At 45.9% G+C, this 19,017-nt stretch overlaps 1 protein-coding gene across 3 annotated transcripts in view; it reads right to left on the bottom strand.

The window, feature by feature from the left end:
* Window positions 1-2,151: 2,151 nt before the first annotated feature.
* Rprd1b (regulation of nuclear pre-mRNA domain containing 1B) overlaps window positions 2,152-19,017 on the bottom strand; it is a 48,168-nt gene continuing 31,302 nt past the window's right edge. For 2 of the 3 annotated variants that reach the window (XM_028889249.2, XM_028889248.2), the window contains exon 7: window positions 2,152-4,567. In XM_028889249.2, coding sequence (XP_028745082.1) covers window positions 4,418-4,567 — 150 coding nt within the window. In that variant the 3' untranslated portion in view covers window positions 2,152-4,417. Of the gene's footprint in view, window positions 4,568-9,608; window positions 9,705-19,017 lie in introns of all 3 variants that reach the window. The other variant, XM_028889250.2, reaches the window with a different exon arrangement.

Raw genomic sequence — 19,017 nt, 5'->3', positions numbered from 1 at the left:
CCCAGACCCTGGCACTAATCCCATTTGACATTGTGCTTAACGTTATCAATAGGTATGTTTGTAACTGCCTTATCTAGTTCGTAACTAAGAACTCATGCAGATAACCAGCATTTAAAAACCTTTGGAGGGCATTATGCAGGCACTGAGTTCACTAGGAAGATTCTGAGTAGGCAAAAATGCTCTGGAAGCCCAGGCATTGAACTTCAGACCTTGAAAGGACCTTAGCAGTTACTTGGGCAACCTACTTGTTTCCTGTGAAAAGCAGCCAAGGGACTAAGTGACTGGGACACCTACCTAAGGTCATCACAGCGAGAGACAAGATAGTTAGCACTTTTCAAAGCCACCTCTTTGTTTAAAAAAAAAAAAGATGAATTGATTCATAATGCTAATTTTAATATTTATCAAACCAGTGGTAGGAATGAATTTTTAATGCAAAATAACTATTTTGGTCTAAAAAATTGAACAAACTGGGCTTTCAACACTGCATAAAGCTGTATGAATCCAACCTACTGTGCAGGGGAATAATGGATTCTTAATTGAATCTGTGCCTGAGAGTGGAAGAATGATTTTTAAATGGAAAACCTCACAGAGGCGGAGAGAAATAAGTTTAGTCAGATAAATTATTCTAGGAGAAAGAGCAAAACCAGGCCAGAAAATGGCTTTTTCTAAAAGACCCAAATAAACCCAATGCAGCTGACAGCTGGCAAGTCACAAGCACTCACCCACCTTCCTGGCCTTGGCAATGTCATTTGGTCCTCATTCTACAGACCCAAATCTCCAAGGTGTCTGTCATGGAAGCCTGTCTAGCAGGTCTGGGACTCTACTCACTTATTTCATTATATTACCGGCATCCCAGGACATCCTACCCAGAGTTCTCAGAAACGATGCAGACAACAACTACCCTCCGCTTTCAGGGCGAGCAGAGAGCCTGGGAATGATCTAGTACCATACAGCTCAGAGACGAGAAAAGCGAGGCCCTGGGAGGAAGGCACCCAGCCCAGAGAGGTCACATGGACTTAATGGCTCTAATCACCCAAGGTAAGTGTTTTGGCAGATTCGTCAACTCCATCTCCAGCTGTGAGGACCCGAGAGCCATGTTGTAGTCTCAAGTACTAATTAAAATCAACAGAATTATGGACATACTATTTATAGGAAGGAGTGAAGGAATTAACAAGATCGTGAAAGCTGGGACACAGAAGACCCTGTCTACTGAGATTCACATTTTACACTCAGGTTTTATTAAGACAGAACATAGGGTGAGGGTTGGCGAAGAGCTAGACTGATGGCCAGCAGTCAAGAGTCGTTGGCGCTCTTGCAGAGGACCCAGGTTTGATCCCCAGCACACAAGGGATCCAATGCCTTCTTCTGGGCTCTACAATCACCAGGCATGCACATGGTGCACATACATACATACATGTAAGCAAAATTCACATACATTAAAAAAAAATCTAAGGGGGGAAAAAGGTTGCAGGTAATATGTAGTCTCAGCTTTCCTGGCAATGAATAGGACTTTAGCTGTAGTTAGTCTTGATGGACCATAGTTACTAAAGTCTCTTGCATCATGACAGAAACGTAAGCCCATACCTGGGAGGTAACACCACCATCACTTAGGAAGATCATAACCATCTTCCAAACACATCGGCTGCTTCAGGGCACCCTGTTTCCAAGGCCTTCTTTATTATTTTGAGTTTTAACCAATAATACCCAGTAACCAGGTCTTCCACTGGGTGTCAACACTGGAACGGAAACCCATGAAAACCTTTTAAAAAGATGGTGTTTTGATTATTTTGCACATTTCCTACAGCAGCTCCACCATACTGCAAATCAAACAGCTCCCATGAGGCCTGGCAGTGTGAATGAAAATGCTGCAGCCAAAGACCTCCCAAGCTGCCGGTGTGCTGGGGGTAGTCACTAGCTGCTCTCTGCCAGTCTCCACTCCTGCACAAGGATGAAATGTAGTTGGCGCTCTCTGCAGTGTGGACTGCTAATTGGTCAATCAAGCTCCAAGAAAGAACTGAAAAGAAGTTCATCTTATTATTTTATGTTTGTGCCACTAACAGCCCCAAGGGGGAGAGTCTGTGCAGACAGAGCGTTCTCCATGGATGATCACTAACCACTACACAAGGCAGGGAGAAGAAACATCACATAATGTTGTTCAACAACACCATCTTTATTCAAAAATATATATCTATGAGACATTTCAGAATATACTGCTGTCACCAATGGCAGCCTATACTTCTAAATAAAGTCCTAAATTAATATACAAATTTAAGCTTTAAAAATATCCTTTAAGAAAAACAAAAACAAAGACTGAAGACTTTCTGAGGAATATGACCCTAAAGGAAAGATCCTTGAGGCCTATGAATGTCCTAAATAAACACAAAACCAGAAGTCACCCACCCCACCCTCCAGATCAACTCTCAGGGACAAGAAGTTTCATTTAAATTAAACAAGGGAAGTAAGCACACAGCTGGGAGACTGGGGGTGAGGGTGGGGTACGACAAGGAAGGTTAAAAACCGAAGCATTTCATTAAAACGAAACCAACTTGCTCACAGTTAGTCTGCTGGAGCAGGTGTTAGGAGGCCAACACATTCACGTACATAATTGCCACAGGTTCACTTCTTGATCTTGCTGTAAGAATTATGCACTGATTGCTAGTCAGAGATGCCGAAGGATAAAACACAGCAGTGAGCTCAATCCATTATGTTCTCATCTTTTCTCCTAGTGAAAAGAGAAGAGCTGCTACAGCTCTTTTGGTCTGGGGCTGCGGGAAAGCAGTGTCTGAGGAAGGTGTTGAGAAATGGTGTGGCCACGTGACATTTCAGTGGCACCCGTGTGGGGACGTGTCCCACAGCAGAGATTGGGATTTCACTGAGTCAGTGCTGTCCTGTAGCCTTGGGGAAAACAATGTGGACAGAACAACGGGCAGAGTGAACGAGGGAACGAACGGCAGCCTGCACTCAGAACAACGGCTCCAACAAGCCCAGGCTCTAAGGGGAACTCAGTACCACCACTGTCACCTCACAGCAGGGGACGGCTTTTCAGACTGCGGGCTGCCCAGACTGCTGGCTGCCGACTTGGTGACACACAGGCTTGTTTTAACATGTAAAACAAAGTGTGCTTGTTTTGGTGATCCTGAAAACAGCAACTCCAAACAACGAAGCTTCTCAGGCCCCCTTCACTGAATTCCTTCTTATGGCCTTTGGACTTCAGCTTCGGGTTATAATTCCTATCACACTAGTAGGGCAAAATGGCTTCTGCCCTTTCCAATGTCAAAAATAAGCCTGCCAGATTAGAATGATTTTTTAGGTGTATGCCTGATCTTTACTAGACGTAAGATAAAAATCCTAACTACATCATTCAGTCATAATGTCAGCTGGCATGATAATGGAATTAGAACCCCAAATTAGTCTCCCTATGTTCCCTTCCTCTGCTGGAGGTGAGTTGTTTGTATGAATACTCTTCTCCTTGCATGGGAACATGGACACACAGAGTGGCATGAAGTGCCTGGTGTGCTCAGTGTCCTATCTGCAAAGCTGATCAAGTTTAGTCACCATACAGTGGATGAATGCCCACATGGTGGAGTCAGTGTATACTCCAGTCCCCAAAAGACGGGTAAAAGCCCAGACTCCACCAGCGAGGGCATGCCAACCCGGACAGCTGCCTTCACAGCACCAGAGGCCAGAGGGCCCTGCTTTAGGGAGGTGTTCTGATACTGGGGACCCTTGAGAAGTGTGGCATGGGAAAGCTGTGGGGAAAACCAGGCAAATGACTTGTGATCCCTGTCACTCTGTACCTGTACTGTGACTTTATGTCCCAGGTCAGCTTTGAATCTTATTACTAGATTCTCTAGATTGCTTGAAAAACAAACACACCTAACCTTGACAACACTTCTCTAGTAGTTGGGTCAGGAAGGGTCAGCAATTTGGCAAACTGCCTAACGGCTGTGCTGCCAACCTCGTGGGCAGATGGTAGCCAGGAGAGCCAACGCCTGAAGCCTGAGTCCCTCACTGAGAGCCTGTTCTGAACCTGGCCAAGCCCAGCTCAGAAAGAGGCTCCTCCATGACATGCGCTGTCACTTGGGGCAAGATTCTCTTGAAAGCTTCCAGAAATACACATGATTTTCATGGCTTATGGGTGTAAGAGGGAGCTAAGAATGGAAACGCAACAGGGGCATGAGAACATGAGTGGAGGGAGAATCAGTGTTCTTAGCAAACACGAGTCAAAACTGAGTCCATGTGCACAGTTCTGAACTGTGCTCAGGAGGGAGCCGGAGAATGAGAAGTCAGGGTTCCCTGCTTCATTCCTGAGGCGGATGCTGGCTGAAGAGATGGAGCCAGGGTCAAAAGGCTGTCTCCAACAGTGACTTGCTGCTTTTCTCTGGCAAACACGGGAACCTGAAGCATGATACCTGTCCTAGTCAGTTGAGAAGAGGTCACCAGCAGAGGGCAGAGGTGCCAAGCCCCCTGTTACGTTGGGCAGCAGCGAGAGGTCCGGCAAACTCTGAATGTGGGACTTGAGTTCCTTGCGGACCTGGGTTACTCGTGCGAGCTTCTGTTTATACTCCTAGAAGACAAGGGAGACACTGGGTTACACTGTGCAGGCAGCTGGGCTAGCCAACAGGCCAAGTCAGCCAGTCCCACCCACTGCTCTGCAGTCCCCAGACAGACAGGCCCTGCTCCTGCGGTCTATCACCACACTGCAGCTACCACCCACCCAAAGGGCCAGCTTCTTAAAGAAACAACCAGTTTGCCAACCTGCTGAGGGCCTGTGGAAGAACATCCAGCCCAGCACACGAAGTTGGGAAGTAAAAAGCAGTGACATATTTGTATTCTCTTAACTGGTGGTCCTCAACAGTTGTATAAAAATACAGGTGCTTACATGTTCTTGAGATTTTGAGGGCTTCATCTACACCAGTGGTTCTCAACATGTGGATCACAACTCCTATCTCCAAAAATATTTTCATTAAGATTCTTATATTTTTGGTTGTGAGCCTAGCCTTTAATGGCTGAGCCATCTCTCCAGCCCTTCATTAAGATTCTTAACAGCAGAAATGAAAATAACTGTATGGTTGGAGGTCACCACAACCGCATTGAAGGATCACAGCATTAGGAAGGTTAAGAACCACTGCTCTCAACAAAGCTAGACAAATCATTATAAAATATTTACATTACACAATTTTTGTGTTAAAAGCTTATAGATCACAGCGGACTGATCACTCATAAACAAGATCTCCACATGATCAAAATACCCACCTGTCACCACCTGGATCCAAGACCCCTTTACTGCCATAATCCTTGAAAGGGCCTCCTAGGAGTCTGTGCTAGTTTCTCTAGGAATGCTGCCAGCCTTACCTCCAGAGTCTAGTCCCCCCATACCCTCCCACTGAGAAGGTACAATGCTGTGGGATGGTCTTTCTGTATGTTGTGAATATGTGTTGCTACTATTGGTTAATGAAGAAGCTGCTTTGGCCTATGGCAAGACAGGTTATAGCCGGGTGGGAAATCCAAGCAAAGACACAGAGAGAAGAAAGGCAGCGTCAGGGGAGACGCTGCGAGCTGCCAGAGGAACAAGATGTAATGGAACACAGGTAAAGCCACAGGACACGTAGTGACACACAGATGAATAGAAATGGGTTAATTTAAGATGTAATGGCTGGCTAGCAATAAGACTGAGCCATAGGCCAAACAGTTTGTAATTAATATTAAGCCTCTGAGTGATTATTTTATAAGCTGCTGTAGGGCCAGGCGGGAAACAGAAAAGCTTCCGGTTACAGTACAATGTGCCCCATCATCCCCACAACTGCTCAGTGCCCAAAGCATTTGACTGTCACTGATTCCAAACTCATTCTCCCCTTCCTGCCCCCTCTGCACAGACCACTGTCCATATAGTCTACTCCCTCAGGACTCCCCACCACACACACACACACACACACACACACACACACACACACACACGCACGCTTGCAGGGCTCTCCTGCTTCTCTTGGTCCTAGCAAAGGCTGCTTCTGCCCCTCTACCTACTTACTGGCTGAGCTCCACCTGCCTCAGAAAATCTACTTAGTGCCTAGGGAAGAGGTGTCCCCCCCACACCTTTGCTCTACAGACCTCCCGTGCTGGGTGAGCACAGGAGATCCCAGCAGCTGCTGCATGTTCACTCACCTCCGTCACATCAGACTTCCACAGTCCTCTACACTATGACTCCCAGTGAGAGAAACAGGGCAGTTTTTTCTGTCCTCCACCCACAAATACCTCTGATACATCTATATGGGAAACCACTGGGCTATGTGGGGTCTGAGGCTTAGAGACTCCTAGAGGCTTATTTTTCCCCCACAATGCATTTTATAAGAATAAGGAAGTTCCTGAGGCCGGGCCCATGCTGCTTGAAGACTTTCTTAGAGGAGCCTCACACACAGTACTGGTTAAGACTCGGGGGCCAGGGGTTAGCATGCTTTTGCCTGTACCATCCTGTTTAAGACATGTTTCCTTCTTCCCAAAGTGCAGACATAGCTTTTACCATGAAGCTCTTCCTTTAATTCTCAGTTCTTTGGGGGGTGGGGGTAGGTGAGTTCAAGACAGAGTCTCACTATATAGCTCTTGCTTTCCTGGAACTCACTATGTAGACCAGGCCAGCCTCAAACTCAGAGATCCACCTGCCTCTGCCTTCTGATTGCTGAGATTAAAAGCATGCATCACCACAGCCAGCAGTAATTCTCAGATCTTCAATGCCAAATACCTAGGTACACTAGGGAGGCAAGCTTAAGGGCTTATGTAAACTATTAATGAAGACTCTTCCATCAAACCAGAAAGCTCTGGACCTATATGCCTCTCACTCCACACCCACCACACTCCACCGTGCCCAGTACAGTTCACAAAGAACAAACATGGGTATAGAAATCCTCTTCAAACTTGACTTCAGGTAGCCCTTTCACTCCTGCAATGGAAGCTACCTTCAAGCATGGGCTCTCCAAGGCCAAGGTCCCCTCCCTTTGCTTGCACCAACACTTAAGTGACATTTGCCAAAGGCATCAAGCCAATGGTCTTTTTCTGGACATGATGCATTACTAATCACAGCACTCGGAAGGCTGAGGCAAGAGGATCACAAATTTAAGGCCAATCTGGGCAACAGAGAGATCCTGTCTCAAAAGCAGAACAAATCAAAGACCTAGCAGGTCAAGAAGTTTAAATAATCAACAGGGTGAGCAGGGATAGCCTCTGAGTTCCCAAACACAAGTCAAGACTGCTGACTGCCTTAGAATAAGGGCCCCACAGAAGGATCCAGCTTAGTGACTGACAGGTGACCAGGTCAAGCTGTAGCTGTTGTCTTACAGGTCACTGAGCAGATTTGAAGAGTCAGGCTTTCCAAATAAAGTCAACTATAAATGCTATCATGTACTAACAAAACATTCAACAACAAGCCCAAGCAAAACTAGCCCAAGTGCAACTTCAGCCCACACTTCGAATTCTGTTCTGATGCTCCCCAGGCAGGACAGTGCCGCCCCCCCCCCCCCCCCCGCCACTAGCTGCCTTCTCAGTTTTCTCTGGTTCTGAGCAGGGACCAGTGCTCAGGAACTCTAAGAATCTCATTTCACAACGTACAAGCCAGCCTTTCCTCCTGGCAGTGTGTGGTCCTTAAGCTGTTGCTAAAAGACTCCCTTGGAAAAAAGTGCCCCTGGCAACTCCTGCCCACTTCCACAAAGCCACCTGTGGTGATTTGAATAACAATGGCCCCACAGGCTCATATATTTGAATGCTTGGTCACTAAGGAGTGGCACTACTTGAGAAGGACTAGGAAATGTGGTCTTGTTGGAGTAGGTGTGGCCTTTTGGGGGAAGTGTGTCACTGGGGGTGGGCTTTGAGGTTTCAAAAGCCCATACCAGGCCCAGTTCTCTCTCTGCCTGCGGATTAGGAGATAGAGCTCGGCTACTGCTCCGGCGTCATGTGCCCCCATGTTCCCTGATAAGATGACAATGGACTAAGCCTCTGAAAATGTAAGCAAGTCTCCAATTAACGCTTTCTCTCTTAAGAGCTGCCGTGGTCACGGTGTCTCTTCACAGCCACAGCACAGTGGCTCAGACAGCACTCAGACCAGCTCCCTACGAAGAGGCCCACTGAAGTGAAATGACTCCAGAAGGTGGAGCTTTCCTCTTCTCTTTAGCACAAGAGCCACTCTAACAGGGCGCGGACGGAAGCACAGGCTGGTTGTTTAGAGGCTCCCGTGCTTGTGTGTGAGCCTGACCTACCACCCATGCCTCCCTGCTTGGTCCAGGCTATTGAGAGATTAGGAGCCACACCATGCACACCCCAGGATGCTGCTTCTGCAGTGCCCTGACAGCTGTGTTCTCTCCTGCAGCTGTCCTCCTAGACACAACTCCCAGGCCTTTGCCACCCTCTTCCTTTACAAGTAGTCCCCTCCCCCCTCCCCCAAGAAGCCACGGCAAACCCCAAAGCCCTACCCTGTCCTCCCACTCGGGCATACTTCAGCCCGGCTATTGCGGCCAGCCTGCCCACCAAACATCAGTGCAGAGACCTGAAACAAGTCAAGTCACACCTGACCTACTGCCACCACCTGAGTCAAAACCCAGGGGCTATGATAAGCTTCCAGGGTTTCTGTGGCTGCCAAGAAATGTTTCACATGTAGGCAGCCTAAGGTGTGTTCTGAGATAATGCCTAGGATTTATGCTCCTGACAAAGCTTTGGAGTCTTGCCTCACAGCCACAAACTCCAGGAGAAAGGGCATTAACATCCCTGGCTGACACTGTGAACTCGAGCACATGGCACATGGGATGAAGTGCTGAGGGAGCAGGGCTTTCCACATTCTTTGCCTTTTATGGCCAGGGCAGTAAGCCAGACCTGACATGCTGCAGATGAGCTCTGGGATAAGGGGTTAAAAATGACAGGGCTGACAGCTCAGTGACCTTTCTACAGGAATTCCATTTCTGAAACAAACAGAATTATAAGCGTTTCCTCTAGCAACTCATGTAAGAAATGTGGATCAGAATGTGAGCATTCTCAAGCTCATTCTCTCCCTGGCTGCACTGTTTACATTAGTATGAAGATTGGGCAGGCCTGAGTTGCTGAAAAGTAGCAATGAGGCCCCATGGCTGTCTCCTTTATCACATTTGGCTGTGCTATGGAACAGAAGGACACGGTTCCTCCAAGGTAAGAATCATGAAGGAGTATCATGCACAACACAGTTCATGAAGGGCCTTGCTTTAAATAAATGAGGCACCAGACCAAGCTTAACTCCAAGAGCCACTTTGTTACAGGAGAAACTGGCCTTCGAGGCTCTGTGGTAGAATACTTGCCTAGCATGCACAAGGCCTTGGCTCTAATCCCAGCACCAGGAAATGGAAAAAAAAAAAAAAAAAGGAAGTAAACTTTTACCTGGATATGATTTAACCTAACCCATGTCCTCCCATGGCACCAAAAGGCTTAGCCTCCATTATGGCTCACATGACCTGCACTTACAATCACAGCCTTAGTAAGCAGCTCCACTCAACCATCCATCTGGCCAGGAGAATGCATGTATGTCTTTCTATTAGACATAAGAATGCTGCTTTAAATTTTCTGTCAAAGATCCATGTGGAACAAAAATCATCACTAACCTGTACCTCTCTCCCAGCCAGCTCCAGGGCAGTTACCACATTTCAAAACGATACACTCTGGGAGCCACAGCAGAGCTGGAGCTGCTGAGTAAGATGCTGGGGAAGATACAAGGAAAAGGAGAAATTGTGGCTGCATCCCCCGAGCCTGGGGCCTGGTCAGCTTCATTACTAAAGCCAATGATAAAAGTGCACACAAAACCTTCCAAAAGGACAAATGGCAGAGGAACGCCTTTGAACACCCACCCACCCATCCATCCACCCACCCATCCATCCACCCATCCATCCACCCATCCATCCACCCACCCACCCATCCATCCATCCATCCATCCATCCATCCATCCATCCATCCATCCATCCATCCATCCATCCGAGCATCTTTCTGTCACATGGCAGGGAGTTTCTTAAACACTGGAACATACAAACTTTGTCGGGTGCTTCTTTTCCCCTGGCAACCCTCAAGTTTCTACTGTCACCATAAAACCCCCAGTCCTAGGGCTAGAGAGAGGCTTGGAGGTGAGAGCACTTGTTGCTCTTTCAGAGGACCTGGATTCAATTCCTAGCACCAACATCGTGGCTCACAACCATCTGTAACTCTATTTCAGAGAATCTGACACCCTCTTCTGGCCACTGTGGGCACCAGGCATGCACATGATGCACAGATATACATGCAGACAAAACATGCATACCCATAAAAAAGAAAATAATGAAAAAAAAAAGTCTGACAGGGATTTGCATGAACGAAGGAAGAATACAAAGTTATATGCCTATACATACATTAAGAACACTGTAAAGGACAAAAATAAAATTAATTTTAGGATAAGGCAATTCTTTCTCATTTTAATGTGGTGATAAAACTAAACATTCACAATTTAGAGTCACAGTTAGTGGTGTCAGGCCTTTAATCCCAGATACTTGGGAGGCTGAAACAAGAGGATCACAAATCCAAGGCTAGCTCAAACTACAAATTAAGTTCAAGGTCAGTCTGAGTAACTTACTAAAACCTTGTCTCAAAATTAAAAACATACAAAGAGGGCTGGAGACACAGCTCAATGGCTGAGTGCCTCATGTTCAAGGTCCCACATTTAACCTCAGTCCTCAAAGGTTAAAAAATCCACATACTATAATAACTTCATAGAAATCTGTAAAAAATATTGACGACTCCTGGGTCCTTCAAAATGCAGGCAATTGTGCAATGGGACCCCTTATAATATATAATACCAGTAAAATCAAAATGCTAAGTTTTTTTTTTTTGAAGATAGAGTTTTATGTAGCTCAGGCTAGCCCTTGCTATATATCTAAGGATAACTTTGAACTCCTGATGTTCCTGCCTCCATCTTCCAATTCATGTGATTATAAGCCTTTAATAGGAATGGGAACTGGGGGTGGCTAGGAGGCTTGGACAAACCTAGTCTGAATTAACAGATCTGAGGAAAAAAGAACAACTAGCCCTCCTAGTTTCCATTTATGAGCAATATTTAATCTTCCTGATTTATATGTTAAGAGACATGTAGATTTGAAGAAAAAGAATTATTAATGAAATACAAAATCCTCTTCTCACAAACCATTCAACTGTCCTTACAGTCAAGCAAACTTACCAGACACTGCCTTGAGAGTATGAAAGGCCATATGACCAGAGGCATCCTTTCTTCTCTAAAGGCCTGCCTCTAAAATTGGGGGGGGGGGTGTTCAGCTAAGTGACATCACACCCAGATCCATGCATCTATAAGCCTGGAGAGAGGAAGGAACTGGTCTACAAAGTAAGTCCAGACCTCATAGGAACACCCTAAAAATAGAGGAAGTTCCCTGCCAAAGATAAGGCTCTTTAGCATGCTTAGAAATTCATCAAGCTGTGACTAGCCCTGATTACTGAGCTAAAGGGGGCGAGAGGTATGAGAATGGTGATACAGCCAGGATTTAGACATACAGGAGAACAACTGCGAGTCCACAAAGGATGGAGAGCTCTGAAGGATAAGGTGGAAGCAGAGGCAACATGCACAGGGAGGACACTTGGCTTTACAGGGTGGGGTCTGAAGGCATGCTGTCCAAAGAGGCAGCGAAGTACAGATAGATGAAGTCTTAGGGTTCTATTGCTGTGAAGAGACACCATGACCACTGCAGCTCTTATAAAGGAAAACATTTAATGGGGTGACTTACAGTTCAGAGGGTTAGTCCATTGTCATCATGGTGGGACATAGCAGCGTGCAGGTAGACATGGTGCAGGAGAGGAGCTGAAATTCTACATCCTGATCCAGAGGCGACAGGAAGTGAATTGACACTGGGTGTAGCTTGAGCATAGGAGACCTCAAAGCCCACCCCCACAGTAACACACTTATTCCAACAAGTCTCCGTCTTCTAATAGTGCCAATCCCTATGAGCTTATGGGAGCCAATGACATTCAAACTACCACAGATGATAAGCAGAGACTAATAGGTAAGGGGAAATAGTGCAAAGTAAAGGAGAAGTATCCCAAGCAGGTGGAGGAAATAAGCTACAGAAAGCCAGAGATGAGAGATCAGCATGGGCAAGTATCAGGCTAGTGGGGAAGGGGGAAGGCAAGCCATGAGTGATGGGGGGAGAGGGCAGGCCATGGCAGGGGTTGGGGGAAATTGTGATTTGGATCATTTTAGAGGCAACAAGAAGCCACTTAAATGATTAGGTAGGGAATGGTCTGCTTAGAGCTGCATTTTGAAAACATGGGAGGGTTGCTGGTTGAATAACAGATTATAGGGCCACAACAAGTAATCAGCAAGTCAGGCCACAGCAGGGAGGTGACAGCAGAGGTGGAGACAGCCAGCCAGGGAAGGCCTGGAAGAGGCCATGCAGCTCCCAGCACAGGAGCACAGTGGGGCAGGCGGAGTCTCTACAGAAACAGCTCCCAGCCAGACTCTGCCCCCCAGAAGCGAACTCTGTGAAGAAAGCAGCCACCAGGGACAGTGTAGAGAACCGGACCTGCTCACTCATGCATGACCACTGTGCTGGTCTCAAGGGCGCTCAGAGGCCTTCCTTGCTGTGTAATTTTGTTGTGTTGAAATTTACAAAGTTACTGTGCATGCTAAATTAAGAAAAGAGAGCTAACCACACTTTCTCCAAAGAGCGCTTTAAGATAAAGGACCTAAAAGAGGAAATGAGCAAACAAGGAGGTAGACAAAGCCACAGTGACCTGGCTAGTACCTGATGGTACACGGAGCCATCCTGAATTTCATTTTTACTCCTTGGAGTAACAAGGAAGTTGTTGCCCTACACAAAAAGACTGTTTCTGACTTTGTTTTAAGCCCTACCTTCTGTTATGAACTAGTTTATTTATTTTTAAAAGTGTGTGTGTGCGTGTGTGCACACACGTATATGAATGCTGTTGCCAAGTAGGCCCAAAGAAGGTGTCAGATCCCCTGGAGCTGGAGCTACAGGCAGGTTATTTTTTTAATTTTTAAATTTAATTATTAAATTATATGTATATGGGGGGGGGTACACATGAGTGCAGGTGCCCTGGGAAGCTAGACCGAATGTCTGCTGGAACTGGCATTACAGACAGTTATGAGCTGCCAGGACCTGTTTGGGTCCTCTCAAAGAACAGGAAGTGTTCTTAACTGCTGAGCCATCTCTCCAGCCACTTACAGGTAGTTTTGAGCACCCAATGTAGGTGCTGGGACACAAACTTGGGTCCTCTGCGAGGGCAGTCCACACTCTGACCACTGAGCCATCTGTTCCTTCCCTTACTTAAAAAAAAAGGTAAATCATTATGTAGTGCAGGCTGGCCTTGAACTCATATCACAATCCTCCTGCCTCAGCCTTTTGAATGCTGGTATTCTAGCCACTTACACTTGTCATTACAGAGACGTAACTTCTGAGACTGCAGAGCATACAACCATCCTCCAGTTTTCCCCTCTCCAGAGCACCAGTCTGAAGTGGAAGTAGAGGCCCAGCTTAGCAGCAGCAGGACAGTCACCAAAACTAAAATAGCACACACTCACTGCGGCAGTTAGCTTCCATAGCTCAAATGTCTGTCATCTGAACCCTGCTCTTCAATTCTGCTCACTCAAGTCAGTGTTACAAGTACCTGTCATCTTCCCACAGCTGTCGCAAATGTAAACATGTTCATTTAAAAGCCAGAAGACAGCCCGCTTTGTCTAATTAAACTCCTTCACAAACAAAGACTCCCCTTACTTGGGGAGAGCTGTATCTGGAGGTTTTGGAAGAGAACGAGAGCTCCTAAGACAGGAGTGCAGTTGGGGAAGACACTGAAACAAACCCTCTTCAGTGTGCACAAAGGCACAGACACCACACGTTTCCACACGGACACCTCTAGAAATCTAGAGGACAACCATCCAAACACGTGTTGGCAGAGAAAGTGCAGGCTGAAATGGAGAGGCATTGAGAACAGTGCTCACAAGGGACCACAGGTATCCAAACTGCTCACAGCTTCTGTTAGCAAGGAAAGTAATTATGCAAAGTAAAAACCAAGATTAAAAAACTCTAAACATCACCCCTTATTTCAAACGTTTCTCTTAGGGAGAAATGCCTCCCCACGTACAACCTAGGCTGGCATGGGCCTGCAACTTAAGATTCTCCTGCTTCAACCTTCTCTCACTGTTGGAATTACAGGTGTGTTCCACTATGCTTGGCTCTCCATTTTAACTTTCACAAAAAAAAAGAAAAATAAAGCAACTAGACAAAAATTAACACAAATTCTTTGTAGAGTATAAACTAATGAAATTACGATTCTTTTCTTACATGCATTATCTGTTTCCTCTGATTTACTATTTTTGCAATCAGAAAAAAAAAAAAAGAAAGAAAAAACAGAGTATTTGGAGTGTAAGAAGGGCTGAGTACCAGGCAGGAATTGGGGGAGCGACAGAGCCAGTTTGCACCTGCACACACGTATGTGCCATCTACACCAGCAGAAACTCACCAAGGCTGCTCAGAAGGCAGCTCCAACAATGGGCTGGGGGTGCAGCTCAGGGCCCAGCACTTGCCCAGCGTAAGTGAGGGCCTGGGCTCACTCCGAGCAACACATATACTCGCACTCACACACACACCACTCACATCCTGCTAGACAGCTGCTCTGTATATAAATCTGGCCTATACTATAAGGGCTAGCCAAGTGAAAGGATTAAGAGGAATCCAATAACCCAATGTCTAGTTCCATGTCACTCATGGAACCCCAAATATCAACTCAACAGGAGTCCACAGAGATTGGAGGGAACCATGAAGAGAGGAGGGGGGGAAAAGGCCCCAACAAGGCAGGGAGCAAGCCACGGCCTACTACAGAAAGAATCTAGGTACTAGACCCCGTGATCACCCTTCAGTAACTGTTCTAACTGCCCTTAGAGCCAATAAAGCTGGCCTAGTGAGGACAGAGCTGTGTGCTACAAGGGCAGACAGGTGGGGCCAGCTTGAGTCTATCTCAGGCAACTTGGCTATTCTGACATGCTCCATGTGGGCCAGCTCGAGTCATGTTCACTAGGATCAGGAGATCATGTACTGACACTATGACCTTGAGCTCCTCATATAAACCTCAAGCTTAATTCTTTTATGAAAAACAAGGATTAGACTGCCTGCATTTACTGTAAGGGACAGTGAGATAAGATAGTGACTTTGATCCTGTGGGAAGGAAGAAGAATGTATTTCAAAGCTGACAAAGGGGAGCTCTCTATCTCCACCTACTGTTTGTCCCATGGTTGAAACAAATGATTCTAAACATCTGCACCCTGAAGAGGAGGAAGAGAGGCTGCCAAAACCAACAGGCCATCAGTGTGGTTTAGAAGCCCCTAGGCTGGAGCCCAAGAATTTCTCGAGTTGTTAAAACCTGCAGTACACAGAAATACAAGAGTCACACGGCAATGCTGGATTCTACACAGTCTGTGCTCCTAGCTGTGTTGTCTGAAGTCAAATTCTTAAGGGTTCATTACAGGCCAGAAGAGGTGGAGAAACAGTAACACCCACAGTTCATTTCTCCCCTGCCACCAGACGGTGCGCATAGGAAGCAAAGTGGATTCTCAAATACTCACAGACCACTCTGGGAATGCTTGCCTGCCATCACAGCCACCTCCTGCATAAGATATTACTGCTCCACAACAAGATGCTTTGGAGATTGTCCAAATGACTCAACTCTAGCTGCTCTTAGAGAAGAGTAAGATGTCTTCCTGCTGTTTTTCTCTTGGAATGAAGTCTCAAAAACCAAGCATTACAAACCTGAATGGAAAGTTATGAGATATGTGTGTGTCCTGGGTTCTATTCCTGCCCTGCGGCTAGTTCCTGGTGCGGCTAGTTCCCTCCAGGTCTGAGTTTCTTCACCAATTCAAAATCATACCACATCCTGTTAAATAGACACCCACAACCCTGGGAGCTTTGCTGAGGATACATATGCATGCCTTCTAGAGATGAGGAGTGACATTTCTACCCTCAGTGTGTGCCAAGGAGACTTATGGTGCCTAGACAGGGCTTTCAAAGTGCCAACCACATCAGTAAGTGACACTCTGGTATACTTATTAAAATTCTGCAGCAGAGATTACAGCAGGCTTAATGCAAGGCCATCTAGCTCTTGTTTACAGACCAAAAAACAAGGTCCTACCGCCAATAAAGATTAAATGCAGCTGACAGTAAAATTCAAATGGCTCTTTTTTTCCTTTTGCAGAAATTGAAATGATGATGGGAAATTCTTAAATTCATATGGAATTTTAAGAGGTTTTACACAAAACAACATGGGGTGGGGGACAGGCCAGGCATGGTGGTACATGCCTTTAATCTCAGCACTCGGGAGGCAGAGGCAGGTGGATCTCTGTGAGTTAGAGGCCAGCCTGGTCTACAAAGTGAGATCCAGGGCAGCCAGAGCTGTTACACAGAGAAGCCCTGTCTCAAAAAGCCAAAAAAAAGAAAGAAAGAAGGAAAGAAAAGAAAACAGATTGAAGACTTATGCTTCTCACTTTCAAACTTCCTACAGAGCTACATGCCAAAAGTGAGGTACCATCATGGGACATACAGAGTTCATCTATGGCCAATTGTGTTTTGACAAGGGTGTCACACATTCAGTTGCAGGAAGGAACTTCAATAAATGCTGCTGGGCAAATAGATATCTACACGGAACAGGAATTGGTTCCCTACCTCACACCACAGACGTAACTAACTCAGAATTGATGACAACCTGAATGTAAGAGTTCAAGACACCAAAACTCCTAAAAACCAAAGGAGAAACCTTCATGTCTTGGCATTGGGCAATGAGTTCTTAGATAAAACACCCAAAACAAGAGCAACAAGGAAAAATGAAGAGTACAATTGGAACTCATTAAAATACAAACAACTTTCAGAACAGGAGAAGATATTTGCAAATCTTATCTGGTAAGAACACAGCTATCCAAATACATAAACAATGCTGGAGACTCAAAGTGCAAACAGCCCAACTTGAAAGTGGACAAAGGGGGACACTGAACAGACACACTTCCAACACTGACAACAAACGGTCATGGAACAAGGAAAGATGCTCACTGCCACTGCTCCTCTGGGAAACACAAATCAATCACCACAGGTACAAGCTCACACTCTCTAGGTTGGATAGAAGCAAGAAGTGGTAAGTATTGTCAAGGATGTGAAGAAACTGAGGCCTGTACATTAGTGGTGGCAGCAGAAAGTGGAGCAGCTGACACCAGGTAATGGTGGCACACATTTTTAAACCTAGCATTTGAGAGGTAGAGGCAGGTGGATCTCAAAGCCTGGTCTACAAAACAAGTTCAAGGACAGCCAGGGCTACACAGAAAAACCTTGTCTTGAAAAAAAAAAAAATGAAAGAGAGAGAGAGAGAGAGAGAGAGAGAGAGAGAGAGAGAGAATGAGAATGTGACAGCTGTTGAGGGAGACAGTTTGATGGGTGTCAAAGGTTAAACACGGAATCACCATTTGATCTAGCAACCTCAATCCTCGTATAACACACATCCAAGAGAAATGAAAAGATGTCTACAAAAACTTGTACATCACCGTCTACAGTAGCATTATTCATTACTCACAGTAACAGAAAAGTAGATGTAATTCAAATGCCCATCAAAAAAAAGAACAGACAAATTGTGGCAGATCCATATAATAGCTAACAGCTATTACTGTTGCAATAATTATCAATATTTCCACTAACATTCATCCTCAGTAAGAATGAAGTACTGGTACATGGTACTTTGTGGATAAACCTCCATTTATTACCTAATTAAAAGAAGAGGCACGAGTATATAAAATCCTCAGGGGCAGAGAGGGTGAGGGCAGTGATGGAAATGTTAGGACAGCTGCTCTAGACTGTGAAGTACTAAGTGTCACTGAGATGCAGGCTCTTTCAAATGGCTAACTTTAGGTCAGATAAATTAAACCTGTGGCTAGGGGTGCATCCGGAGCCCTCTCCTGTTTGGCAGTCTTTGTGTACCATAGCCACCTCTGTCAGCCTAGACCACGGACACACACGTGCCTCAGTGCACGAAGCTGCTGTGCTAGGAGGTGAGGCTGCAGGCACCTGGCCCTTTCCTTTTCTCTTTCTTTAAAGCTTGCACCAGTGGCTTCTCTCCTCTCCCTCCTCCCCTCCTTATCCTGCTGGCTCTGATGAACATATGCACACCACTTTTCATCCAAAGTGACAAGACAGGAACGCTGAACAACCTGTTCAGACTAAAGCTTGGGAGCTTTAAGCAGTTGCTTGGCCTAAGAGTCACCTCTGTCAGCAAGAAACAAAGTCCCCTTTGTTCTGAGAAGTGATGTCTAGAGCTGTTCTGGTGAGCCTTTGGCTCTCACCTTTGTGAGCCAGCCTAGCTTTAGGCTCCACACTGTAGCTTGGCTTCTGAACCGTTAGTAACACTCCCATGTCTAGGTTTCCTCTGTTCACAACACAAAGCATTACAGATTTTCATCAGCTTTTCCTTTAACCTTGCTTGGAGTTTAAGAGAAAAGTGGTACAGCAGTGTCAACCATGACACTCAGAAGCGTTAAAATGTATCATTTCTAAATGAACCCTAATTCTGCTTAAAGGAGAAAGGACAGGCGCACAAAAGCAACAGTAGGCTGTTCTACCCCAGTCACCTTTACCAAGTTTCTCTGCAGCTGGACAGCACATCAAATCTGGTCAACCACTTAATGGAACCTAGCGAGAACTCTCTTTCTAGGAAAAGGTGACTTCCACTGAGGAATCTGAGTCAAAGAACAAGCACTTTCTGAAGAACAAATATATCCCTAGTGCCATGACAGCAGCCAAAGAGCATAGTGTCTACCAGATTTCAGGAGACCAGCTGGAGGTGTCTGGTGTTCCAAAACAGCTCATGCATTTGATACTTTGTGTACATCCTTAATAAACATCTGATAGAATTAATATTCATAACAAGATTTTTCTTGGTCTGTTTCAGTGCGATGTGATGAGCTGGAAGATTCTCCTTCCTCTAAGCTTTCTCACA

Source organism: Peromyscus leucopus, chromosome 4 (assembly GCF_004664715.2).
Source record: "Peromyscus leucopus breed LL Stock chromosome 4, UCI_PerLeu_2.1, whole genome shotgun sequence".
Classification (NCBI taxonomy): Eukaryota; Metazoa; Chordata; class Mammalia; order Rodentia; family Cricetidae; genus Peromyscus; species Peromyscus leucopus.
The sequence above is the reverse complement of the archived record's forward strand: the minus strand, read 5'-3'. Positions and strand labels throughout refer to the sequence as shown.